The 27,611-nt window shown below is 37.6% G+C and overlaps 3 protein-coding genes and 1 non-coding gene across 9 annotated transcripts; all 4 read left to right on the forward strand.

The window, feature by feature from the left end:
- The first annotated feature begins 83 nt into the window (after positions 1-83).
- Positions 84-16,743, forward strand: LOC111337312 (QRFP-like peptide receptor). Of its 6 annotated transcripts, none has more exons than XM_022943601.2 (6): positions 84-1,048; positions 4,406-4,540; positions 5,608-5,878; positions 6,016-6,267; positions 6,927-15,864; positions 16,349-16,743. In XM_022943601.2, exons 2-5 carry the CDS (start codon positions 4,434-4,436, stop codon positions 7,275-7,277), a joined length of 981 nt encoding a protein of 326 aa, XP_022799336.2. In that variant the 5' UTR covers positions 84-1,048; positions 4,406-4,433; the 3' UTR covers positions 7,278-15,864; positions 16,349-16,743. The 6 variants fall into 6 exon arrangements, with proteins under 6 accessions (XP_022799336.2, XP_088608581.1, XP_088608580.1 ...); XM_088752455.1 differs by lacking the exon at positions 84-1,048 and adding an exon at positions 1,580-3,002; XM_088752454.1 differs by lacking the exon at positions 84-1,048 and adding an exon at positions 3,016-3,284.
- Positions 10,477-11,211, forward strand: LOC148736532 (uncharacterized). The gene has a single exon (XM_088753079.1). It carries the CDS (start codon positions 10,477-10,479, stop codon positions 11,209-11,211), a length of 735 nt encoding a protein of 244 aa, XP_088609205.1.
- Positions 11,634-11,706, forward strand: Trnat-agu (transfer RNA threonine (anticodon AGU)). The gene has a single exon. It is a non-coding gene; the product is annotated as a tRNA-Thr (tRNA).
- On the forward strand, positions 12,784-25,967 carry LOC111337329 (allatostatin-A receptor-like). Its single transcript, XM_022943611.2, has 5 exons — positions 12,784-12,868; positions 18,617-18,683; positions 22,878-23,148; positions 23,316-23,561; positions 24,235-25,967. The coding sequence occupies exons 1-5, from the start codon at positions 12,784-12,786 to the stop codon at positions 24,541-24,543; spliced, it is 978 nt and encodes a 325-aa protein (XP_022799346.2). The 3' UTR covers positions 24,544-25,967.
- The last annotated feature ends 1,644 nt before the right edge of the window (positions 25,968-27,611 follow it).

The raw sequence follows: 27,611 nt of genomic DNA on the forward strand, positions 1-27,611 counted from the left end.
AGATGCTATTTTCGAGGCCTAGAGTTAGGGGAATCATCAGAGTTTAACAAGATGCAGAAACCTGACGAGATCGCGCTCCTTCTTGTGCTCTTCGATACATTTGAGAAACAGTTAGACGTATTTGGGCTCCTGTGCGAATTGCCTGGTCGAAAATTAAAAGCCATATGTAAACTAAGCGGAAATGTGATAGTTAATCTGGCCACCTTAAACTTGACCCACCAAGAAGGATAAGCCAAAATCTTGACACGAACTTTTTATATAGTTGACCTCTTCTCTCTCAAGTAAGTAGAGTCATCCTCCTCCTCGCCAGGCCCTCCCTTCATATAAAACGTGCTTGGATTAAACGTAGGCGTATTCGTAACGGGTAGCTTAGACAATAGATGTGAGCCAATCATATCAGGAATGTTTGAGTAAGGTATCTTATTCTCTACTCATTACTAAGTGGCATCCCCAGTATGAGGTGCCACACCCGCCACAATTCAGGCCCTCTGTTTTTTCGTAAATAGTGCTTGCATTTTCGTAAATGGTACTTACATTTCTGTAAATGCGGCCTTCGTTCTTTCATATGGTGCCTAAATTTTATAAATGGTGCCGATAGTATTGTAAATGCTGCCTCTGTTTTTTAAAATGGTGTTAAGAATCTTCTCAAATGACGTCTTTACTTTTGTAAATGGTGCTCTTTAAAAAATATGATGCAGCAGTTTGGGGACTAACCAAGCCCTGTTTATGGAGCAAAACTTGGTAACTAGTCATTTCCCGCGTTCATTTCACCCTTCCGTGAACGTGACGGACGACCTTGCAAATGTGGCGAGGATGCTGTCAGGGGCCGCCGAAAGGCTTACGACACAAGCCATGACCACTGTTGAAAGTATTCAAAACTCTCCAGTAGTAGTGGAACTGACAGCTGCTGGCTCTTCAAGGGTGGAAATGGAACTGAAATCGTTATTTCCATATCATTTTTATCAGCCGAGCAATACCGGTAGTCGCCTAAATGCAACGTTGAATAACTCGCGAAGGGGTAAAAAGCGAAAGGCTAAGGTATCGGAGGGTAAGTTAAAAAGGATTAAAATAATCACGTAAATTTCTCTGTTTGAGTGACAAGGATCAATCGGAAACCCCACATGCAGAAGAACAGAGAAAATTGCTGATGGCCGGTTTCGGGGAAGTGAAGATTTCTGTGCCCGAGGAATCGAATGAAATGGAAATTCGAGACATTTTCATAGAAATCTTCCCAAAGTTGATAGATGCAGGGGGTTTTGAACTGATGTATGAAGAACCAGGGAAGAGAGATTTGAGAATTATTTCCCCTGGACCAAACGGACTCGCAATGAAATACCTTATTTCATTCATCGCCCAAGGGAAGATATTTGTGAGACCCATTCAAGAAAATTTTCTTCTGGAAAACCCCTCACGCGCATTCACTGGACGTGAATGCTTTAAGAGAACATTACACTGCATGTTCGAAACAAAATAGCACCGGTACAGTTAGTAAGTTGATCTTTTAGTATTCATCTTGGTTGCTACCGGAATTTTTGTCAGCCAAATGTGTACAAGGCGTCGAATTCTACTGGCTTCATTCTTTTTTTCCCAATCACCCATTTTTAAGAAGTGTCACCCAAAGGTAGAATGCTTGAGGCTTGCATGACCTGCAGTTTTTGACAGGTATCAGGTTTGTTGGTCAAGAAATCATTTTCCTTTACGTGTGTTATGTTCACGTTGTAAAATAATAGAGGATTTTAAATTTAACCTTAACATGCTGATGGAAAAAACATTCCCTGGCTTTAGTTACCACACTTAAATGCACTTATGGACGTTAGGTTGAATTGGCAGGAGGAGCGGAATTGACATCAAATTCCTTACCCATGGGCACATCTTCACAGTCAATTGTGAAACAAATTCACCACCAGAATCCCCTTGACAGCAACAACATAGCATAATTTCTACCATTTATAAACAGTCAAATATTCAGTTTGAGCAACCAGAAGCCATTATTATCTACTAACACATTTGATAGCAAGAAATGAACAAAGTTTAAGTTCTTTATTATACAATTTATGTTCTAATAGAGCTGGCGAGCGTGAGTTCTACATATTTTTTTGCATTGATTAACGATATCCATTCAAGGAAACACTTGGAACGCTTTCCATTTAGCTAATTTGTCCGGATGATGAGGTGACAACCGACGGAACTTAGAGCAAATGGACAGGAAATCTTTCTTCTTTGATCCACGCAGCTTAGATAGAATGCGCCACTCTATAGAGACGTCGTTATTCTTTCTCGGTTATCAAAAACGTTTTCGAACTTTTCAAATTTGATCGTGTGTTAACTTTCGAGGAAGATGAAATTCAAATGCACTTGGAGTTGTCGCTCAAGTTTGCCTTTAGTGACCAGATATTGATGTTAGTTATCAAATCTTTTACGGCTCACCAAAGGAGGTATTTCTTTGAATTAATAGGGAAATTACTCATAATCAGGAGGCAATTTTTTGAGAGGAAAGTTTGATCATTACTAGAGGCTAAAGCAGCTGTAAGGATTTGGAGCTAGCCACTAAAGTCAGTTCACGTAGAAGGATTTACATCATCAACTCAGTTGATAAAACCAAGTAATCTTGCCTCTCACAGTCCTTGGCTTGCTTCGTTAATGTCTCAACAATTATAATGGGTGAATAAAGGGTGTTAGTTTCTAAAGAAACTGTGGTGCTGCGTCGGTGGGGGTAACAAGGTAATTTGATGATATCAACTAAGTTGAAATTGTAAATTGGCCACCGTAAAGAGTTAAAAAGCTGACGTTTCGAGCGTTAGCCCTTCGTCAGAGCGAATGGACCTAATTCGCTCTGACGCTCTCTCTAATTACAATGGGTATTTTTTTTTTCCCTAAGGCATCAGTATCTACAGGGGATCTTGTTGCTACAAGTACAAACAAACATATTCCGAGTGAATTGTGTCTTTTGGTCAAACATAATGCATGGAAGGCCGACATCCGCCCTGATCTTGATGAAAAAGGTATACTTTAAATGGCCTCACTCGGAAATATTGGTTCCTCGCAGTAACAGAACTTTAAGAGTGGCTCTAGAAACCAAGGTTGTGAAAGCCCTCCGCGTTGTGTGAAATGAATTAATTGAATTTGCTTGAAAGCCGAGAAGAATTTGATTTCATCTATTTGAGCAGCTGCTTATAATTACCGCTGAAGGTTAATTCAATTTTCCATGCTTCGTTAAAGCACCCGTGTTAATGTTGTTGAGAAGGTTTGCTCGCTAAGTTACTGCTATGTCGAATATCTTTACGGTAAGCTACAGCGATTCTATCTTAAAAAGACTTATCAGACATCGGACTTAAAACGAGAATTCGGCTAGAACAGTCTTAAAGTGCCAGGTTAGGAAGCTTCAAAAAGAGCAACATAGAGTAACTTTACTTCTCACACTGACAAGAGATCAGAGCTTTCGCAACTTCAAGCAGGAACCTTTATGGTCTTTATGGAAAATGAGTTTTCCGTGAGAAACATAATCATATTGAAAAGTGTCCCTTTTATTTCTTAGAGGGTTTTGAGCCTCAAGAAAGTGACTCTGAGGCCATTTTCACGTCATATGTAATTATATAGGAACTAAATATTCGAAATAGATTCTAACCAGAAGTGAGCACAAATGATTATAAGACTTTTCACCGCAGCGGATGTTGCGGCAAAGTGAGTATAGTAATACCCACGCATTATTTGAATTTTCAAAAGCTAAAGAAATTCTAAATAATTGCGATAAAATCGAATCGTTTAACAAATCTCTTCTCTTGCGTCGTCTAAAGAAACTCCCACGGTATTTTTAGGCATAAGAGGGTATTACTATGGCTAAGGTTTTAATTCTTGCTCTTGAGCTATTGATATATTTTTTTATTTTTTTTATTGAAATTTCTTGATATTTTTGTTTTAAATTTTTCAATATTTTTAATATTTTTAAAATTTTATATTTTCTCAGTTATTTGTATTTTTCTCTAGCTATTAACATTTTGAATCTTCGATTCACTTTGTTTCGTCACATTTAATTTAAACTCAATATAATCCAAGGTTTAGTCAACATAAAACTGAGCCATTGTTTTCTTTTCTGAAAATTTGATTGCTCACTTTAAAACTGGGAATTCAACACGTTTAAGCATATATTATATAATATGCAAGTTATTTAAACACTTTTTAAGGCCAGAAATCAAGGAAAAAAGTCCTCTCTACTTGCTCAAATAATTGCCAATCTGGTAAGAATGCTAAGACTGAAATTTTACGCTCATTCTTGAATAATGAAATTGTTAACAAGATCTTTAGGAAAATTATTTACTACAGTTCCTTCTCTTACTTAGATATCTGTGGTCTTACACCTCTTCTTAGCAATGTAAGTTAACCTTCTGTCTTTTTTGTTCCCATGTAGGTTACATGATAACACTTTCTAATTCAGGATGTCTACTGCTTTTGCCATAACAACAGTACTGCTCCTACTCGTTTTGGTAGATATCATTGGAAATTCGCTCGTTTGTGCGATGATATGGAAAAATAGAAATCTCAGGTATACTTACAATCTGCACCCAGGTTAACCTCTTCGGGGGAACATTTTTTGTCGACAAAAGTGAGGTCTAATCTAAGCTAATTCATTAATTCGCCAACACTTTCGACGTGTGGTACATTGCATGCTTCCCTTTTATGGTTGTTTCAAGTACTTTCTTGTAATCCTTCAGGATCAATCGTGTGTTCGAAAATTTGTATTTCCGTTTTGTGCTACTTGCAATGTAAATTAAAATCTTCACTTTGATTGGCAACTTTATCCAACTAAGTAAATAGTTCACCCTCAAGCCAAAGAAAATTGTTTAGCTTTTAAGGAAGCAAAATAAATATATCATTCATAATATAGAGACAATCTGCTTATTAGTGCCAGGTGTAGTTAGGATTTGGAACGAAATTAAAGATTTTTCGGTTATCATTTCTTTCTAAAGGACTTTCGAAACTCTATCCCTTTAGAACTAGATTTACTGAGTCGAATACTCGTGAAAAAACTGTTTTTGCGAAAAAATTAACCCTCAACTGTTAAAGGACCTATATCAAGATGGATCACTTTTGACCATCGAACGCATTTAGTTTGTCAAAACGCGTAAATCCCATCGTTTTCCCACATCAATCCCCTAAAGTTTTTTAACGTTTTATACAGTTGGAAACGTCAGCTGAATCAGATTCTACCTTCTTATCAAATTCAAATAGAGAAAAATCTTATCTCAATTTGCATGTAGCCTTTGGATCTGTTTTCCATGAAAAAATGATCTGCACAACAAACAAAAACCAACGGGGAAAAAGGGTGACTCCTCTGAAAGGTATTGGTTTGGCCGCCGTCATGCTCTATGTTTTGTCTCTAGGATTTGAAGGGCTCTGACGAAGAACTAACATTCGAAACGTCAACCATATCAACTCTTTACGGTGGACAATGTAGATTATAAACTCAGTTGATAAAACCAAATTACCTTGTTATACTCCCCCACCGACACAATACCACAGTTTCTTAAGAAATAAACCCCCTTATTTGAAGGGATAATTAAGGATATCATGCAATGACTTATCTGAGTGCATATATTTTCAATAACACAGGACGTCCATAAATATCCTTATTCTCAACCTTGCTGTGGGGGATGCCCTCTTCGCGGCGTTGATTGCACCCAAACTAATTGTGAGCGTCAATATAAGACACCCAGGAGGTTGGATTGGTTCAGTTTTGTGCAAGTTGGTAACTGGTGGAGGCCTCGCATGGGTTGGAGCATTTTGTTCGATTTATACTCTGGTTGCAATCGCTGTGGAAAGATATTATGCAGTAATTTACCCACGTGGTAAAAGATGGACACTCAACAATCACAAACTGAAGGTTTGTCACCAGTGATCCTTCACGAACTAGTAATTTCGAAAATCGATAACGATAGCAATAATGATCGCGATGACGATGACGAATACCTTGATGATGACGATAACAACAGAATTACTTAGATTATCTCTCATTTTTAGGTGATAATAACTGCCTCCTGGATTATCGCGGTGACGTGCAACATCCCCAATATCTCTTACATGAACGTCGCCAACGGTTTATGCTATGAAATGTGGCCTGACGATTGGAAGATCAAGGCTTTTTCTTTATTTGTTACCTCGAACGTAACCATTGCCTTATTGCTGATGGTCGTGCTGTACTCGAGAGTCGTTTTTGCCCTATGGTTCAATCGAGGTAGTACTAATCCGGCGACAGGTACATTTCAGCAAAAAGTAAGCGTTTACAAAATAATGCGTAACGATGTGATAAATTAATCTGAAGGGAGCCGAGAAATTTTGTCTTACAACTGTTTTTAAATCACGATTATGACTTCAGATTAGAATACCTTGACACGATGAGGATTACCACTTTATTTCATCAATTTTGAAATCACCCAAGTACAGGATCTTAGTTATTTTTTGGGGAGAAAAAGTAGAAAATCTACAACATAATAACCTCTTTGTCTTCCATTTTCTTGCGGTTTAATCGACTGAAGACTGTAATCTATTTATTATTGGTTGTTTTGTTTTAGTGGGTTTATCTTAGTTTCGTTAGCCGGGAAAAAGGTACGATTTAGGACAGAAAGTGGTGCGATTCGTGAATAAATCACAGCGCTGAGAGCCAATCAGATCTCAAGGGTGATTTTAAGCAGATGAAATAGATGGGGTATAAAGACGATTAAATTACGAAATGCGGTAGATCCAAAGCAGATCTCAAAGCTTGATTCGAAAACTTTGGTACTTTTATAACTAAGGTTTATATCAATAAACGATAAAACATTTGAGACATGAAAGTACATTGGAAAAACCCTTCCCGACTTTAGAAGCGATGACTTTCAGTAATTTGACCACATGTGTTTTTTTTCTCATGTCATCCGCTATTCAAACCTCAGGGCATAATGAGAATCCGCAAGCGGGTGACCTTAATGGCTGTGGTTATCAGTACCATATTTGGAATCTGTTGGGGCACCATCCAGCTCCTGTACACCTTGCACCTTTTTACGTCATATCGATTGAATCATTTTGTGGTTGCCATCTCCAATATGATGGTATTGTTTAATTCTGCTGTCAACCCTTTCGTATATGCCCTGATGAACCACAACTTCAGACAGAAACTAAGGGAAATTCTTGGATGCCCCAAGGCTAAGGTTAGTTTGACGAGTGAGCTGCAGAACGACGATGTTGTCAACAAAAGCAATCAGTCAAACATCCATGATTCCTCAAACAATATGACATATCTGTGAAGCAGGAGCAATATAATAAATTGTGCTTTTTTTTACTCTGTAGTCGACTGACGCCTTTAAAAGACGCAAATACAAAAATTAACAGAAGCCATTGTAACAGAGAGTTTAACGAATACTTTTCAAATGTAGACCAACTTTTTCCAAAAGTGGAATAACAGTTTTTCAAAAAAAGTCCAACTGTTTTCAAACATGGATTTGCGATTTTCAAACGTAGACCGCAGTCTTCGAACGTAACCAACAGTTTTCATTGCATGGGGCTATGATAAAGCTGTAATAAAGTTTTTTATTGAGATAGGAATGCAACATAAAACTGTACCATGGGGTTTGAAAAAGGGGAGCTTACGAAATAATCCCGGATCATTGGCTTGCACATGAACAGAAAGAACCAACCACGGTTTTTAGCATCCATGGTACACACTATTATGACATTTTTGGGGAGATGTTAATTAATTTGATTGAGAAAGACAAACCCAATAGAGCTGAAGATTTCCCTAAGGGTGATGCACGACTAAAACCATCATTTAATAAAGGCCTCAGATTCCATTTCTTATGAGGACTCAAAATTTGTTCCTCTCATTCGCGAGAAAACGAAGAACACCTTTCTTCATTTCATTACTAAACTTATAATTTGCCATCTTTCTTATCTACTTTACGCTATTTAGCAAGTGATAAAGGAATTAATAATGACTTTAATCTTTAAAGAAATTTGGCGTTCAAATTTGATTATTACCGTGGCCTACCTCCGTGTACAGTAAGAGCGGATCCAAGGAAACAGACAAAAAGTCGTCCCTGTATGCTGTCTACTAACTTTAACTAGAAGCAATTTTTTTCGCTCAGTGGTGGAGCAACAGAAAGTAAAATTGGAAGGTTGTAGATTCTATTCCCTTCGTAGAAAGTCCAGTAGGTAAATGAGTCCAGTGTGCAAACGAATCACACACTCACTCACTCACACACACACTCACTCCTTTAGGTTTATACACTGTCATAGTTACCAGGCCCTAACTTGAGAATTCCCGAGCATTCTCACAAGGAGAGACCGAAAACACCTCGGGATTCACTGCAGTTCTTTAAACCAATATTCGTCCTCAATATGCGATTTTTTCACCTTAAATACTGATTTTCAAAGTTTATTCTCAGCAGCGTTGCTTTCATGCGACTCCTCCAATGAACAAAAAAGCATGAGTTCTGTCACAAATCCAACACCGTCAATCGCTTCGATTGTTTACGATCCGATGCCACATAAGGGCCGTTAAAGTTCAGTTTTCCAGAGTAATCATTTTCCCGGTTTTTCTTGCGCAGCAGCACTGTACGTAGTGCTTTTGATATTGTACCCTTCTCAAAGGAACCTCTGAGCAAGTAAAATTCATACGCGGTTTATTTTTTCTTCCCTAATATTGGATCCGTTGAAAACTTGATTAGTTAACAATTTAAGAACTGCTGCCTTCACGAGCGAAACAAAACTATGAATTTTCGCGGATAAGTGAAGGAGCTAATTGCGTTTGGTTGCTTTCATCCTACCACAAATAACTTTGTTCATGACAATATTGTGAGATTTCAAGACCGTGCGAGTCTTCCATGAGCAAAAACAATGATGTTCAAAAGAGTCCCTTCAATTCTATGGAGGCCTTTGACTCATATTGAGTTGTTTGTACTGGGTTTAAAAACAGGTTGTCATTTAATGACTGACGTGTATAATGCGAATGAACAGAAAATATTGGCTTAAAGTAATTAGTAAAACAGGAAAGAGTTATTTTATGGGACCACTGATAAACAAAAGAAAGAATCTCAAGATGAATTATATCAGAGAATTTTGAGACGTGGAGAGATTTCAGCAGTGGTTCTGACTGTAATACTGGTTCAGAAAATTTCATAATTCTGAGTATACACTTTTGCAAAGTAATCACAGAGGCAGATTAGCGAAAAATAAAGCATATGAAGTGTATCAATGCCAACATAGTACCTCAATTTTTAGAAGATTCCTACAGTTTTTGAAAGTTTTAGGCAAAGCTCATCAATGTGATTCTTCCATCTTAGATTTGAGCCAAAGGTAACACCTAGATATTTTATTGTGGAAACTTGTTGGATATTCACACCGTAAATCATTACATTAAATGACTTGTATGGTTTCAATTTTTTTGAATGAAAAAGAATAAATTTGTTTTGAGAATACTAAGTGCGAATCTGTTAGATATCATCCACTCTGCAACTGCTTTTAGCTCACGATTTAACTTTAGTTCAAGATCGTTAAGGTTCTTACAAGAGCAGTAAATGTTAGTAAGTAAAAGGCTTCTCTTCTTAATTGTAGAGACAGAAGTTAGGGATGTAGAAAATTTTTCATACTCCTAGAGCAACATAGAGCTATTGATATTCATAGATTGGAGCTAATATTGCTACATTTATGCAATTTTTTAAGGAAAGGTAATAATTTTTTTCAGCAAAACAAATTGTTCGTGTTTAAATCTTACATGGAGGATCACGAGTCTTAAGGAATGAATACATCGATAACAAAGAAAATCAAAACAAATTTGACTCACGAAAAGTTCAATCGTTGCATATTCTCAGGGTTTAGAAACGTGAGGTGGGAAAGAAGGAAACTATTACGATGTGACAACACTCGCCCTTTGGCGCCTTTTTGGAGATATAGCTAGCTGAAAATTACTTTCCATATTCTAAGAATGGCACCGGGGGCAATCCTTTTTTGGGCCCAATCTACAGAGATACTTCTTTCGGGTGGAGGTGCGATGTGGGCGGAGGAATGCCATCCATTAGCTTTCGTAACTTTTTCGTTTGGCCTGTGTAGCGATATTTCAGCATTTTTATTAAAGAATAATTGCTCAATCCTGCACAGCACAACTCTAGGGTGGCATTTCCGGCCTTAAAATGACGATTAGTCCCTCCTAAATCCTTTAAAGTACAGTAATCTCCGTCCATTTCTCGACTACGAGCGTGCGCGAAAATTTTGAGCATAATATGACGTAACAGACTTACGCGCGGCCATTTCGTGGTTTGAGTAATGGCGGAGTTGAATCGAGGAAAAAAAGTCTAAAACAAACAGACTTCCACTTCGAACTTTCATTCCAAATTTCGTGGGGGTGGTAAGTAGCCTGGCAAACGCTAAACTGGTCTCAGTAGCACTTTAATGGGCAATTTTCTTTTTTGCTACGTCGTTCCACTTCATATCCCTTCATTTACAAGCACAATGTTTAGCCAATATATCAAACGATGCTATTTTCCTCAACTTTATATATCGTTTAATCCCGTTGATAAGACCAGTGAGGCTGATGCTGTGATAGCGATTGAAAACTGTATTCGCGATGTTCGCGCATGGATGAGAGATGATAAGTTGATGCTAAACGACGACAAAACTGAGTTCTTGATCATTGGCACAGACAGACAGTTATCGAAGGTGTCCGTTGACAAGATCAGGATTGGCCAAGCTGAGGAATCGCCCGTCTCTTCGGTGCGTAATTTGTGCACCTGGTTCGATTCTCATCTGGACATGTCGACTCATGTGACTAAGGCTTGCGCTGGCGCGTTTTATTATCTGTACAATATCCGGCACATCAGGAAGTATCTGTCTCGTGAGTCCACCGAGAGGCTTGTTCACGCGTTTATCACAAGCAGGCTTGATTACTGCAATGGTTTATTGTACGGTGCTCCTGAGGATCAAATTAAGAAACTTCAAAGAGTCATGAATGCCAGTGCTCGATTAGTTTACTGCGCACCTAAGTATTGTCACATTACTCCTTTGCTAAGAGAACTCCACTGGTTACGAGTGCGCTTGCGTGTAGATTCTAAGATTCTCCTTGTCACATTTAAGATACTTCACGGTGTGGCGCCAAGCTATCTTAAGGATCTAGTCTCTGTCTTGCCGGAATCACATTATCAACAACGCCATAACAATAATGGTATATTAAACAACAAATATATATGAAATACATATATATGAACTGCGGTTATGAAACGTATATGTGCACGATCCTTCGCAGTAAAGTACTATTTAAGCAATAGTGAAAATCAGACCTGAAAAAAATTTCAGGCCTGTACGGGATTCGAACCACTGACCTCTGCGATACTAGTGCAGCGCTCTACCAATTGAGCTAACAAGCCAACTGGGAGCAGGCCATCAAATTAATTCGACATAAACCCGTAGATGATAAATCAAACAACAAATATATATGAAATACATATATATGAACTGCGGTATGAAATACATATATATGAAATACATATATATGAACTGAAACGTATATGTTTCATAACCGCAGTTCATATATATGTATTTCATATATATTTGTTGTTTGATTTATCATCTACGGGTTTATGTCGAATTAATTTGATGGCCTGCTCCCAGTTGGCTTGTTAGCTCAATTGGTAGAGCGCTGCGCTAGTATCGCAGAGGTCAATGGTTCGAATCCCGTACAGGCCTGAATTTTTTTCAGGTCTGATTTTCACTATTGCTTAAATAGTGCTTTAATGCGAAGGATCGTGCACATATACGAATAATGGTATATTGTTAGAAAGACCTCGGCTAAGAACGAAGAAGACTATGGGAGATCGCGCGTTTTCAATAGCTGCCCCCCTCTTATGGAACAGTCTTCCCCTGCCATTAAGACAGGAAACATCAACCAACTCCTTCAAACGCTCTGTTAAAACGTATTTATTTAAAAAGGCTTTTAGTTACATTATTTATTTATTTTATTTAATATTGTGATTTTTAAAAGATTCTATGTTTTACTAATACTCTGTAAATTTTTATACTGTAAATATTGTAATTTTACCGGGTTTAATAATTAATACGCTTTGAGTATTTTTATAGAAAAAGCGCAATATAAGTATTAAATATTATTATTATTATTAACGGTAATACTGTGATTTCACATTTTGATCGACTCCAGACGGTCAAGTATATCTTATGCTTTTGTCAGTCCTCCATGGTTATTTCTAAAGATATAAAATAATCACGATGCGGAAACGCTCCATGTTTTCTTCCCACATTACTCTCGGGGATAAAGGGATGATTTAGAATACTTATCTTAGTCCATCGGTAGGTACTTGGTGAAATCCTTCCTACATGCATCAATACAGAAGAACATATGGGAATACATAGTCATCTGCATCATTAACATACATTAAGGATTACACCAAGTACTTACCAGTTCATCTTATCTAGTACTGCAGGACACCAATAAATGTACTGATTTTCAACTTTGCCGTGGCTGATGTCCTCTTCGCGACTTTGTTTTCACCCAAACTTATTGTGGGTGCCAATTTAAGGCTCCGAGAGGATTGGATTGGTTTGATTTTGTGCACATTGATAACTGGTGAAGGCTTTGCATGGGTTACAGCAGCGTCACCATTTATATTCTGATCGCAATCGCTATAGAAAGATATTACGCAGTAATTGATCCGCCTGGTAAAATATGAAACTCACAAATTGTAGGCTGAAGGTCTGTATCTCTTAGAAAGCTAGTAACTAGAAAAATCATGACAAAGATAACATAAAATGAAAAACGGCGACAATAATGGAAAAGACGATGCAGATGTCCATGACAAGAAAAATGACAATGATAACAATGACGGAGAAGAAAGTAAATTTTCATTAACGCGAAAGACCTTTCTAATAACATTTGAGTAAAATCAGTTCAGTAAGCTTGGACGTGAACAATTTTTATTTATGCGATACTCATTAACCTAATTTCAAGGGCGTATTAACAAGAACAACATTTCTTTGAGGGAATACAGATTCATATCTCTTGAGTTCATGTTCCATTGTGCGAATAAAATCTGAATTACACTGGTTTCTTGTTCAGAATTATCGCATAAAACTCCCAATTTTCGTTTTAATGGTGGATACCTTGGTTGTAAGCCACGTGGTGGTCGCAATAATATGAAGGAGGATGAAAAAATGTAGGAATACCATAATGAAATAGTGGATAAGAACTGCATGCTTACTTTGAGTGAGATTAACAAGGCGCTTTGAAGCATTCGTACCCAGCAGGACTGTCGAGAAAAGTTATTGACGGTGTGCCTACACGCATTAAACTTGCAAGTCCATACCATTACCAGTTGAACGAAACAGACTGGATGTCATCCAAATTTGAGCTGGGTACGTTCGGAATGGAACGGAACGAAATTCTTCCGCAATGCGTATTAATCGACGAATACGGATACAACATATAAGGACTGCTGGAAGCCATGGGGGAGACAGAGTTTGCGAAGAGCTTTCAGACAAGTCCTTGGTCAGCGAAATGCGACGATACCTTTGGTTGTGTCTCCAACCCTTGGCCTGATTGGTCCATCACACTACTGTAATTGGTGGAATGAATGCACGAGCATTCAACGATTTTTGGCTCAAGTTGGACGGCTACTTAACCCGAACGAACTGGTGTAAACAATATACGAAGGAGCTTTAATAAATCGAAGTGTTAACTCAGCAGTCAATACAGAGCTTAAGATGCTCTTAGCTTACTGCCCTTCTGTCCGCTCCGTGTGACTGAAAAAAGGATTGTTTGATTGAAAGAGCAAAAACAGCATTGCTCATAAACCTCTAACCGTGCTTTTCGACCATTATATCTATTTATATCATTACGATTAATTATTGTTTAAAAGATATATATAGTCTGGTGGTAATTAATTTAATTTTACAGCAGTCAGTTTTTGACATCTGCGTTAATAAATTTAAAGAACTGAAAACACAGAAGCTGATTCAAGCCACCTAAGAATTATAGAAAATACTTGTTGATTTCTATCGATTGTGGGATGCCAGTGTGGTCACGACAAAATAGACAGGAACAGAGCAAAGGAATGTATTCCATTACTTAGCTGTAAGTGGGATGTAACCGGACCAAGGCGATGTTTGCGTTTCACGGCATAGATAATGAAGTTGAGTTGATTCCGGCGAGAGCATCCATATTCTTTTCTCCCCGAATATTGATCAGATGGCAGTATGTCTAGCACATACAGCAATGCACACGCCGAGTTCCGGACAAGTGTAAAGTGCCTTGTATACTGTATAATCATAGTGAGGATATTAATAAGAGGCCAAAAGCAGATATAGGTTTAAGAAAAGCGGGCTCCTATGCAGTGTTACAAGAAACTGGACTTTTTCTTGCCGTTGGCTCAGGTTTGTATTCTTTAATATATAAGCATCAACATTGTTGTTTTTCTTGACGAAACGTAATTACAATGCAGCTACGAGGTTTTAACCTTGCAATCTCAGAAAAGGCGATGGTTTGTTTGTTTGTAGGTTTGTCTAGATGTGTTTCAATAAAGGCTTTTGCAGGCCTTTGGGGTGCAGCGCGCTGGCGCGAAAGACAGTGGAATCAAGAGACGAAATGGGGGGAGGGGCTTGGAGTGAGGAGCTTTCCCGCGCTACAATTTTTCTCGCACGTTATTTTTTACTTTCGAATTCGTTAGCGCTGCTTCCCAGTTAACCAGACGAGACACCAGAAACAGGCTAATTTTATTTGGGTATTCACAATTATGATAAAATTTGTGTTTTGATAATTGTGATCTTAGGCGTGTGCCCTAAATGCAGGAAATGTTGAACAAAATGAAAACTGAGATGATAACTTCACGAGTGGTTTTTTAGGATAGCCAAGTCATTTTTCAAATGGAAGAGCTGTCTTTGGTGAGAGAATATTACTTGACGTTAAAGCTATTGTGACCGTGTTGAACTTTGTCCTCAGGCCACTATACCGTGTTGAAGGAAAAGACAGCCCGGGAAAGGGGTTGCACGGCTACGTAAAAAAAGTTAATTATTACTCATTGATGAAGGCAAATCAGTTTGAGAAACAGGAACACCATCACCCGCTACCCCCACCCTTTTAAACACTAACCTAGCTTTAATTAAACAAAGCCTGTCCTCGAACACTGCAGTTCATGGTTCCCCGCATTTCATGTGTCAAATGTATAGCTAATTCATCTACCATTCAGGTCATTTCTAAATAAGAGGAGGTGTCTTTCTAGGTTAACAGTTTAATTACATCAATTTACTACAGGATGAAACAAATTTGAGTACAAATCAGGAAGTCAAGTGGCAGAAAGCACACCTTCGTCTCTCTTTCTCGTTGACCCTCAGACTCCAGCAACAAGCTAGGTGTCTTCTCTCAGACTCCAGCAACAAGCTAAGTGTCTACTCCCCAACAGACATAGACGATCCCCTCACACCAGAATAAAAAAGCACTTGAAAAGCTAAATTCCTTTCTAGAATGCAGGGACCGTCGGACATCCTATGAAGACTCAATGGGACGAATAAATGGAGGTCCCGTCTCCTGCAGGGTTGGGGGTAGGAGACGTTAATTTCCCACGCACGAGATTTTACTGTGTGGTGGATGTCCTCCCCTGGGGTGGGATGGGTGGGTTTACCGGAGCACGGTCTTGAGAACCCTGACTGTTTTTTTCGCCTCTGTACGAAAGCCTCTTTAAGGTCTCGATTCTATAGGTTCTGGAGGGAGTCAGGCCTTCGACGATCTCGCTGACGTAGTAAACAGATTGGGCGACGAATTTACGAGAATAACTTGGGCAAGGGAACAAAAGGAGCGGCCGAAGCCTGCAAAGCGTTATCTGAAGGTCGAATTTTAGGGTAAAATTGAAAAAACTTTATGATATGCATATATAAAGATCTCAAAAAACAGGTTTAAGCTTGAAAAAGACGCTTGCCCTGAAGTATATTTTTCCGCAAACCTGAAGTGATGACATCATCAGTCACGTAAAAGGGCGTCTAAAAGGGCATTTTATCTCAATGCAAGGACAGGCACTGAGCAACTGAAAGCACTTCACATAGTTTGCCTGAGTGAAAAAAGTGGGAGACTAGGTCGGTGGATATACATTTTATAGTTTGGAGCGTACAGAAACTTAAACTAACGCTTTGTTAAATGTTTTCATGAAGACACACTAAATGCGACCTCGAGGTTGTTATGTCTCTAGTCACGTGACTAGAAAGCTCGAATTTTTTAGACCGCTTAAAAATTGCGTTTTTCCTCGCTAGTGAAGCATATGTTATGTCGTGTGTTGACCTAGGCAAATAAAAGGTGATTATTTGTGACTAACTGATATCGTCTTTGCAGGTGAACGTTTCGAAGCAATCCAACATTCCAGACCATTGCAGAGCATATGCCCTGAGTAATACAAAGAACAAGGATTATCACATGACCTGTCCACATGATCATCTAGAAACCTGCGATCGTTGTGAGTTGCTCGCGTCGGTTCTTGCTGATAAACACGACGCTCTTGAGAAGATGTCTGATAGCAAAGTGTCACGTGACGTCATAGAAGAGTTGGCCCTTATTGAGACAATCTAATATTGACTCCTCCACTTGGATTCGAATGGTGATTTTACCCACAGACATAAATAAACCTGATATGCTCATTGGAACTTTAATGATCAAGAACGGCTGTTACCGAGTACTTTGTTTTTTTTTTTACAGATACCTAAAACAAGAATAAAATTTATTTCCCGGTATCAGTTTGCTTAATTACCTCGTAAGAAAGACCAATATGTTTCCAAAACGGGAGAGAAGTCAGTGTAAAGTTTTTATTTTTGCTCTATTTCAACTCAAAATTATATTCCATCTCTCCCACCGATGTTCTTATACGAGCTCTGATATTCTTCCAGTTAAAGACATCCAAAAGCAGTAACATTCTAAGTAATACTGTGAATTACATCTCATGTCTGATATCTTTATCTTCTTTTAAACAAAGCTATATCTTACAATCAGTCTAGCTCTAATTCTAGCTGAGAGTTATTATCCGAGACCAATAGTGTATATTTTCTCATCTCATCTTTTCCCGTTTCATGAATCATACGATTTAACCCTGGAAATGTCTAAGTGAAGTGAATGGTTTACATCACATTTTTATTGCAATTATTTACCGATTGGAACAGTTGTTTTAACATAGCATGCTTTATCAATTGATTCAATGGAACCTAAGTAGATAAGACTGCCATGAATTTAAATGAATATGTTTTAAACCTGTTTCATATTAGTACACACAAGAAAGTACTCTCAGAAATGACTGAATTCTCAACTGAGTCTTCATAAAATTTGGGAATGATCGATTTCTCTAAATTTAAACTTTGCAAGTATTATAATAACTTAAGCTCGGCAAATGAATATCAAAATATCAAGGATAAAAAAATATAACAAGGTTTTGTTGTCGATCGACGTCATTTTGGAATTGATATTCTTGAGAAGTTGATTAGATATAGATTACTAGAGATATTAAACCAATACCAATCTAACTAATAGTTTATTAAGAATTGAAAACGATTTAACACTGAGATGTGGTATTATTATTTATTTGTAACTAACAACAATATCTGGGTGAACTATACAGAGAAAACATATTGTCGAAGCCCTCATGAAGGAATTCTGCAGTTTTGGTCAGCAATAAAATGTCTCTCCGAATCGAAATCAGTCAGCTTGGGGTGCTGACTTTTGCCCTGATGTAAATACCTACAGCGTGCATGTGGGTCACACTTCCGTCAACATTTAGGTTGAGATAACCTGACTATGTACTGCTGGTTTGCAATTAGCGTTTACTTCTTTACACTATGAGTTTCCGTTGAATGTTTCTGCTATAAAAAACAGTTTAAGCTTTGCAAATCTGTTACGCAAAGTACGGCTCATATAGGGCTATCGAGAGTTACCACTTCTGACCATCTCTCAGCAAAATTAATTCAAGAAACGCCCTAATAAATATAGGCCCTACTTCGAAAGGAAGCAATGTTCTCCAGTGACGCTGAAGTAATATAGGTTGTTTTTCGAAACCCTGCATAATGCATATATAAACCTGGTAAAGTAATAACTTAAGACGCTAATCAACTCTACACGTTTCTGTCAAGAAGGGTGAAGCTTATGTGAGCAGCATCTTGGTTTCTAAGGTTGTTTCTTTTGTGCTCTGATAATTCACCCGGACAACCGATTGACAGCAAGAAGACGCTAAACACTGAACATCTTGAACGTACTTAAGTGCTTTTTCCTTTTTGGCAAGTTATCAGACTCTGTCTAACACCGTCATTGAAAAGCGTTGAAGAAAATGACATCAAAACAGTAGAAGTAACTTCAGCTTATTTACGTTGATGACTGGCCAAGAGTTTCAATGATACTTAACACCGGAACGGAGAAGAAAAGATCCTTTTACTAGAAATACGCCCAAGTGTTTGTGGATATATCACATCAGGTGAGTTGTTGACGTGGGGTGAAAAGCGAGGATACAATTACTCTTTAGAACTTATATGTTTGAGCTCTGATCAATATTTTGCACCTCGGGATGACTGTTCTCTTTGCAGTTCAAAATCGCTTATTCACAGCCATCCATTTTGAACAGCTGAGACTCCATAGATCGAGCTGGTGAGAAAAAATGCGCAGGGAAGGAAAAGCAAAATAAATACAGGAAAAGGTGATTATTAGTTTTCAATCTTAATTGGAGCACATAATATAGGGCGTTTATTTATTTGTATTATTTTTGTGCTGGACGGGAGAAAAAATGGTAGTTTAGTTTGCTATTTCGCGAATTGTTCTTCGCTGTCTAAAACCAAAATTACCTTCGTCTGTTGTACTTCGCAGACTGGCATGACCATGCAATTCCTTTATTTCTTATAGCAAAGGTGCTTCGGATAACTTTTCTTTATTACGAGTCCGTATCAACCCTAATGCACGATATCAATAACGATAAAGCCCCAGCAAACATACTAAATCTATTTCAGAAAGCGTCTAATATTAACTCATGCAACACACGATCGTTTACGTCTGGATAGTTTTATGTTAAAAGTTCGAGACTAGAAATACAAAGCAATTCCTTCTCTCAGATCGGTGTAAAGCTGTGATTTAAGATACCAAGCCGTATGATGGACCTCCCAAAGAAAGCTTCTAAAAAAGTCCTTCGCAAATTACTATTTAATATCTTAGAAAAAGAAGATAACTATATTCAAATCCCCATGATCACTAAAAAAGTAGGTATATAGATACACCTTCTAAGTTTAAATGTATTCTTATCTTTTTCTGTGTGACTCTGTGACTGTGTGACTGTGTAAATAACGACTCCTTGTCCTAAGATACTAAACGATTTATATTATTCAGGTACTTGTCTTACCCAGCCACGATTAGCTTTCTAGCTATTTACGGGGCAAACTATTCCACTGTTATTTTATGTAAAAATATCAAAGAATAAAAACTGTTGTTGTGTACCGTAAAAGTTTGCTTACTGACCAAGAAAACATTCCTGACACCCCTAAAACTACCCAGGAAAATAGATGCAACTGCAGGACGAAAGCGAATTGCCCCCTAAATAATAAATGTCTCTCTACAAGCCTGATCTACATAGCCAACGTCACAACGAACAACGACCCCAATGGAAAAAACTACATAGGTCTCACAGAAGGTAGATTTAAACGTCGCTACACCCAACACACACTTTCTTTCCGCGACCCTAAGTACTTCAACTCCACCGAACTATCAAAGCACATCTGGGATCTGAAAAACAGCCGAACAACCTACTCGATTCACTGGTCTATTCTCTGCCACGCTCCTGCCTACTCTAACAAAACTAAGAAATATAGTCTGTGCCTCGCAGAAAAAGTCCGCATTCTCCAAGCCGACAAAAACACTTTACTCAACACGAGATCTGAACTAGTTTCCAAATACCGCCACGAAAACAAACTATACCTATCAAACTTTAAAACTTAGCTTTTATTCACTTTCAGTAGAATTACGTGTCACTAATTATAGGAACTAAGTTTCACACCGCCTAATTCGTATAGGTTTCACACCGCATAATTAGCATTCTGTATATAAGCTATGTCTTCCATTGGAATAAACACCGTCTGATGATTGCGAAAGCATGAAACTACGAGTCACGGAAACTTTGTTTCGTTGTTGATTTTTCTATTTCTATTTAGGCTCTACTATACGTATTGAGCACTATACAGCCAGCTAAAGCATCTCCTCCAGATAAATATATACATATTTTTATTGACATTTTTTGATATTTTTTATTTTTTGTTTTTAATTTTTTTATATTTTTAACATTTTTTATTTTTATATATATTTTTTTATTTTCTCATACCCGGAGACCCAGGGGCTGTGAGTCGATTTCAAGTTAGGGCGGAAGAGCCCCTGGACACATTGTCTTACAAGACTAGTTCCCAACGGTCGCAGCCGTTCTGGCATCTGATTGGTGCCAGAAAATCTTTGTGTTTTCTGCCCAATCAGAGTGAGGTGTGCTTTCGTTTGTTTTGACACGGAGATAGACAAGAAGTTCAGTTGCTCGCCATATTTGTTTGGGCCGTGCGACGGAGCTTTGCTCGAGGTGAAAAGTTTCAGTCTCAGCATACAATGTAAGAGAAATCGATCAGATTGTCCGCAAAAATCTTACTGGAAATTATACTGAATACTTTCGCAGGTATCACAAGAGAACGTGTTTAAAAGTTTGCGAGGTTCGTATAAAACATAATGGTTGCAGGCGTTAATATGTCGTTTTAAACGTTAAATGAGATGTGAGCTTAAACACGAAGGCGCGCTATAAAAGGAGCCTTAGGTCCCACTAGACCATTTGTCAATCAACCGTCGTGTGATGTAGAACTCTTAGAGTCAAGTCAGCTTGAATCAATCAGACACCAGAACAACTGCGACCGTTTGGAACTGGTCTTGTAAGACAATGTCCATAACAACAGTACTGCTCCTACTCGTTTTGGTAGATGTCATTGGAAATTCGCTCGTTTGTGCGATAATATGGAAAAATAGAAATCTCAGGTATACTTACAATCTGCACCCAGTAACCCCTAACCTCCTCGGTGGAACCTTTTTGGTCAATAAAATTTAGGTCTAATCTAACCTAACTTCATTAATTCGTCAACACTTTCTGCGTGTGATACATTGCATGCTTCCATTTTGTGGTTGCCAGTAAGTATTTTCTTGTAATCCTTCAGGTTCAATTGTGTGTTCGAAAAATTTTATTTCCATTTTGTTTTAATTGCAACGTAAAGCAAAATCTTCACTTTGATTAGCAACTTTACCCAACTAGGTAAACTCAGTTCCGCCCTGAAGCCAAAAACATTGTTGAGTTTTTGAGGAAACAAAATAAATATATCATTCATGCGAAAGAGGCAGTTTGCTTTTTGTGCCAGGTGTAGTTAGGATTTGAAACAAAAGATTTTGTTTTATCATTTCTTTCACAAGGATTTTCGAAATTCTATCCTTTTAGAACTAAATTTACCGAATGAAATACTCGTGAAAAACTGTTATTTCGAAAAAATGAACCCTTAACCGTAACAGACCTACATTGTGACAATCTACTGTCAAGATGGATTACTTTTGACCATCGAACGCATTTAGTAAGTTTTCCAAATCAGCATAAATATGTTGAAGCAAGTTGAAGACGATAAAATGTGGTGAACGCTAAAATATGTGAAAAAGTGTAAACAATATACAATGGAAGAGAATGAAAGAATAAAATAATCTGCAAATGTAGTACGAAAACAGTTGGCTGACCTCTGTCGGAAGATCAACGTAGATATTAGCCCAGTTTATACAAGTAAAAATATCAAGAATGAAATTAGGGTCAGGGAAGACAAACCGCCTCTTGTTAGTCAACAATGCGTGGTGTATTCATTTTAGTGTGGCCTGTGTGATGCAGGCTATGTCGGCTACACGTGCCGACACTTACACCAACGAATTGAACAACACAAAGAATCGGCAATCGGACACCACCTCAGGGATCAGCACAACTTGGAGCCAAAAGACATCATACAGAATTTTCAAATCTTAAGGAAGTGTCAGAACAAATTTGACTGCCTTGTTTTTTAAATGTTTTTTTATCAAAGAACTGAAACCAAGGCTAAACAAAGAGTGCGATTCAATTCGCGCCAAACTATTTGTTTAGAACAATTCGTGCTACGATTATTTTATTCTTTTATTCTTTTATTCTCTTCCATTGTATATTGTTTATACTTTTTCACATATTTCAGCGTTCGCCACATTTTATCGTCTTCAACTTGCTTCAACATATTTATGCTGATTTGGAAAACTTACTCACTTGAAAATGACTTCAGAGAGGTCGAAACGTCGTGACTTCTTAGCGCTAGCTTTTATTTCAAAGTCGATTTCTAAGAAACTACTTATTAAGAACGCATTTAGCTTGTCAAAACAAGTAAATTCTATCGTTTTCCTACATCAATCCTTTAAGTTTTTTTTTTTACGTTTTATACAGTTGAAAACGCCAACTGAATCAGATTCAATTTGCTTGTAGCCTTCGGATCTGTTTTCCATGAAAAATGATCCACACAAGAAACAAAACCAAGCGGGAAAAAAAGGAAACGCCCCCGAAAGGCAATGAATTTTGAAACAAATTAGCATGACCAAACAGCCCTGACTTGGCCGCCTTCATGTTCAATGTTTAAAATCTAGGAATTGAAGGGCTCTGACGAAGAACTAACATTCAAAGCGTCAACCTTATCCACTCTCTGCGGTGGATAATGTACATTAGCAACACAGTTGATAAAACCAAATTACCTTTGTTATACTCCCTTTATATGAAGGGATAATTAAGGATATCATGCAATTACTTATCTAAGTGCATACATTTTGAATAACACAGGACGCCCATAAATATCCTTATTCTCAACCTTGCTGTGGGAGATGCCCTCTTCGCGGCGTTGATTGCACCCAAACTTATTGTGAGCATCAATATAAGACACCCAGGAGGCTGGATTGGCTCAATTTTGTGCAAGTTGGTAACTGGTGGAGGCTTCGCATGGGTTGCAGCATTTTGTTTGATTTATACTCTGGTTGCAATCGCTGTGGAAAGGTATTACGCAGTAATTTACCCGCGCAGTAAAAGATGGACACTCACCAATCGCAAACTGAAGGTTTGTTCCAGAGATCCTTCACAAACTAGTAGCCTCGAAAACAGCAGCAACAACAACAACAACAACAATTTATCGATAAGGATAGCAGTAATGATAGCGGTGACGATGACGAATACGTTGATGATGACGATAGTAACAGACTTACTTAGATTAACTCTCATTTTCAGGTGATATTAACCTCCGCCTGGATTATCGCGGTGACGTGCAACATTCCAAATATCTCTTATATGACCGTCACCAACGGTTTATGCTATGAAATGTGGCCTGACGATTGGAAGATCAAGGCTTTTACTTTATTTGTTACCTCGAAAGTAACTATCGCCTTATTACTGATGGTGGTGCTGTACTCGAGAGTCGTTTTTGCCCTGTGGTTCAAACGAAGCAGCACTAATCCGGCGACATTTCAGCAAAAAGTAAGCGTTTACAAAATGATGCGTAACGATGTGATAAATCAATCTACGAGCGTGGAGCCGAGAAAGTTTGTCTTGCAAGTGGTTTTAAATCACGATTATGATTCCAGATCAGAATAGCTTGAAACGATGATGATTACCACTTTATTTCATCAATTTTGAAATTCCCCAAGTACAGGATCTTAATTGTTTTTTTGGGGACAACAGGTAGAAAATTACGACATAATGATAAAAATTGTCTTCCATTTTCTTGCAGTTTAATCGATTGAAGACTTGAAATCTATTCTCGATTGGTTTTTTTGTTTTAGGGTGGTTTATCTTAGTTTCGTCGGCTGGGAAAAAGGTGCGATTTAGGTCAGAAAGGGGTGCGATTCGAGAATAAATCACACGCTGAGAGCCGATCAGATCTCAAGGATTATCAATGATTTTAAGCGGATGAATAGATAAGGTAGTAAGATGACTAAGTTACGAAATGCAGTAGATCCAAAGCAGAGCTAAAAGCTTAATTGATTTCGAAAACTTTGGTACTTTTAGAACTAGGGTTTATCATCAACAAACGATGAAAACATTTGAAATATAAACGCACATTAGAAAACCCTTCCCGAATTTAGAAGCAATGACTTTCAGTAATTTAACCTTTTTTTTTTTCTTTTGTCATCCCCTACTCAAACCACAGGGCATAATGAGAATCCGCAAGCGGGTGACTTTAATGGCTGTGGTTGTCAGTATCATATTTGGAATCTCTTGGGGCACTATTCAGTTCCTGTACACCTTGCACTTTTTCACATCATATCGAATGAATCATTTTGTGGTTGCCATCTCCAACATGACGGTATTGTTTAATTCTGCTGTCAACCCTTTCGTATATGCCCTGATGAACTACAACTTCAGACAGAAACTTAAGGAAATTCTTGGATACCCTAAGGCTAAGATTGATGTGACGAGTGAGCTGCAGAACCTCGATGATATCAACAAAAGCAATTAGTCAAACATCCGTGATTCCTCAAACAATATACCATATCTGTGAAGCAGGAGTATTATAATAAATTGCGCCTTTTTTGTGACTCTGCAGTCGACTGACGCCTTTAAAAGACGTAAAACGAAGCCATTCTAACAGAGAGTTTAGCGAACACTTTTCAAATGTACTGTGACCAACTGTTTCCAAAAGTAGAATAACAGTTTTTCAAAAAAAGTCCAATAGTTTTCAAACGTAGACTTAAGATTTTCAGACGTAGACCACAGTCTTCAAACGTAACTCACAGTTTTCAAAAGTGGAAAAACCTGTATGTGTTGTAAAAACATAGGGCTATGATAAAGTTGCAATAAAGTTTTTTATTGAAAGGGGAATGCAACATAAAACTGCCCTAATGGGGTTTGAAAAACGGGGGCTCACGAAATGATCCCGGATCCATGGCTTGCACATGAACAGAACGAGCCAACCACGGTTTTTAGCATCCATGGCATACATACTGTTATGAAATTTGTGGGGAGACGTTAATTCACTTTATTGAGAAAGACAAACTCAACAGAGCTGAATATTTTTTAGGGCACCCAAATAGTTCTAAGAGCAACTCGAGTGGGTGTCCCAGAACAAAGAATTTAAACAAAGGCAATACAGTGTTAAAAACAATTTAGGTAAAAAAAGTATTACTTCATACTAACTATTAAGAATAAAAGATATTTACTATTTAACACTATTATAATTATCAATCATAGGGTTCTTTATATTTTGACGAAATCTAAAAAAAGGAGTGATCTGTTTAACATTAATCGGTAATGAATTCCATAGTGTAGTACAAGTGTAACGAAGGAAGCGAATACCATATTGAGTTATTTGAACTGGGTTTACAAACAGGTTCACATACTGTAATTGACGTGTATAATGTGAATGAACAGAAGATATTGGCTTAGAGTATTTAATAAAACAGGAAGAAGTTATTTTATGGGACCACTGATAAACAAAAGGAAGAATCTCAAGATGAATTATATCAGAGAATTTTAAAAGGTTGAGAGATTTCAGCAGTGGTTCTGAGTGTGATGCTGGTTCATAAAATGTCATAGTTCTGAGTATACGCTTTTGCAAAGTAATCACTGGCTTTAAATAAGTTGGATATCTTATACCCAAAACTAGGATACCATAAGAAAGGGGTAGATTAGCGAATAATAAAGCATATGAAGTGTATCAATGCCAACATAGTACCTTATTTTGAGAAGATTCCTACAGTTTTTGAAAGTTTTAGGCACAGCTCATCCATATGATTCTTCCATGTCAGATTTAAGTCAAAGGTAACACCTAGATATTTTTTTGTGGAAACTTGTTGGATATTCACACCATCAATCATTAGATTAAATGACGTGTGTGGTTTTAACTTTTTTGAATGAAAGAGAATAAAATTTGTTTTGAGAATACCAAGTGTTAGTCTGTTAGATTTCATCCACTCCGCAACTGCTTTTAGCTCACGATTTAACTTTAGTTCAAGATCGTTAAGGTTCTTACAAGAGCAGTAAATGTTAGTATCTTCAGCAAATAAGTGAAAGGTGAGAAATTCTGAGGCATTAGGTAAGTCATTGATATAAAACAAAAACAACAGAGGTCCAAGAACAGATCCTTGAGGAACCCCAAAAGTGTCTGATAGGGAATCAGAGTCATGACCATTAACAAACACAAATTGTTCTCTGCTGGATAGATAAGATTGAAACCAATCATAGACTTTACCTCTTACTTCATAATGATGCAATTTCAACAAAATAATAGAATGACTAAGTGTAGCAGAGGCGTTTTTAAAAGCTCTGTCGAAGCTCTGTAGGTAGGTAGGTAGGTAAATTTATTTCAATTCGAGATGTACGATAAGCCAGCAACTCGTATTAAATACATTCGAATATATAAAATTCTACATCTACAGTTAACTAAAAATATACAGATACTATATATATTAATATAACGAGAATATAAATTACTTAATGTAATATATATACTTCCTAAAAAAGAATACATTAATGTGGTGACATGGTTTCTAGTAACTAGTAAAGTATTATTACTCGTGATAAATATACTAAAAATAAATGCTTAACATGAACAACTGGTAATGTATAACAGCGTCGTGGTAAAAATGTGAGAAATAAATAGCAATGCAAAAAAAAAAAGGAAAAAAAGAAAAAAAAAGGTCGGTAAGATAATTACATAGTAAAATAAACTAAGATATATAATGAACGGTAGAGCTAACTCTATTGTTCACATATGTTACATTTGCACAATGTGCCATTAGTAAGATTGGTTTTCGATATAGCTTTTTTAAATTTGTTTATGGAGTCAAGCCGCCTGAGCTTAGTAGGGAGATTGTTCCACATACGAGTAACCAGATAGGTAAATGATTTGTGAGTCCATTTCCTATTCGATATTGGCTGAGCTAGTCTGAGGTTGCCCCCTCTTAAATTATAGCGGCTTAGATGGACTTGAAAGAGGTCTCTTATGCACTTAGGACCTCGCTCAGAAAATAAGGCTTGATAAGCCAGAGGCAAGGAGTGGCATAAACGTTGGTGTTCAAGAGTCTGAATGTTGGCCGTTTTTAAGGCATCTTTATATGCACTGTCATGGGGTAGTTTGAAGATAGATCTGAGACCAAAACTATTGGCTTTCTCAAGCTTATCGCGAATTCCATTAGTGATTCCAAGTAATAACGGGCTGCAATATTCAAAATGCGGTGAGACGAAGGTCTTGTAAAGCTTTGCCGCGGTTTCAATTGAAATCACATTCTTTATTCGTTGGATAGCTGAAATTTTAGCATACACTTTGTTGAGAGTGTTCTTGATATGAAGATTCATAGACAAGGTACTGTCAATAGTGTCGCCAAGTAGTTCCAAGCATTTTTTCTGTTCAATGGCTTCGTTCTTGAGCATAAATATAGGAAATGTGTCACAGTTACCAAGGATAATAGCCTTAGATTTCGTAGAATTAACTGTCAGGTAGTTTAGCGTAAGCCAGTCAGAAATTGAGACCAGGTCTTGGTTGACCTTAATTTCCAGGAGGTTGAGAGATGAGTTACTGGCGTACAA

The sequence above is a fragment of the Stylophora pistillata genome, chromosome 3, assembly GCF_964205215.1.
Source record: "Stylophora pistillata chromosome 3, jaStyPist1.2, whole genome shotgun sequence".
In the NCBI taxonomy this organism is placed as follows: Eukaryota; Metazoa; Cnidaria; class Anthozoa; order Scleractinia; family Pocilloporidae; genus Stylophora; species Stylophora pistillata.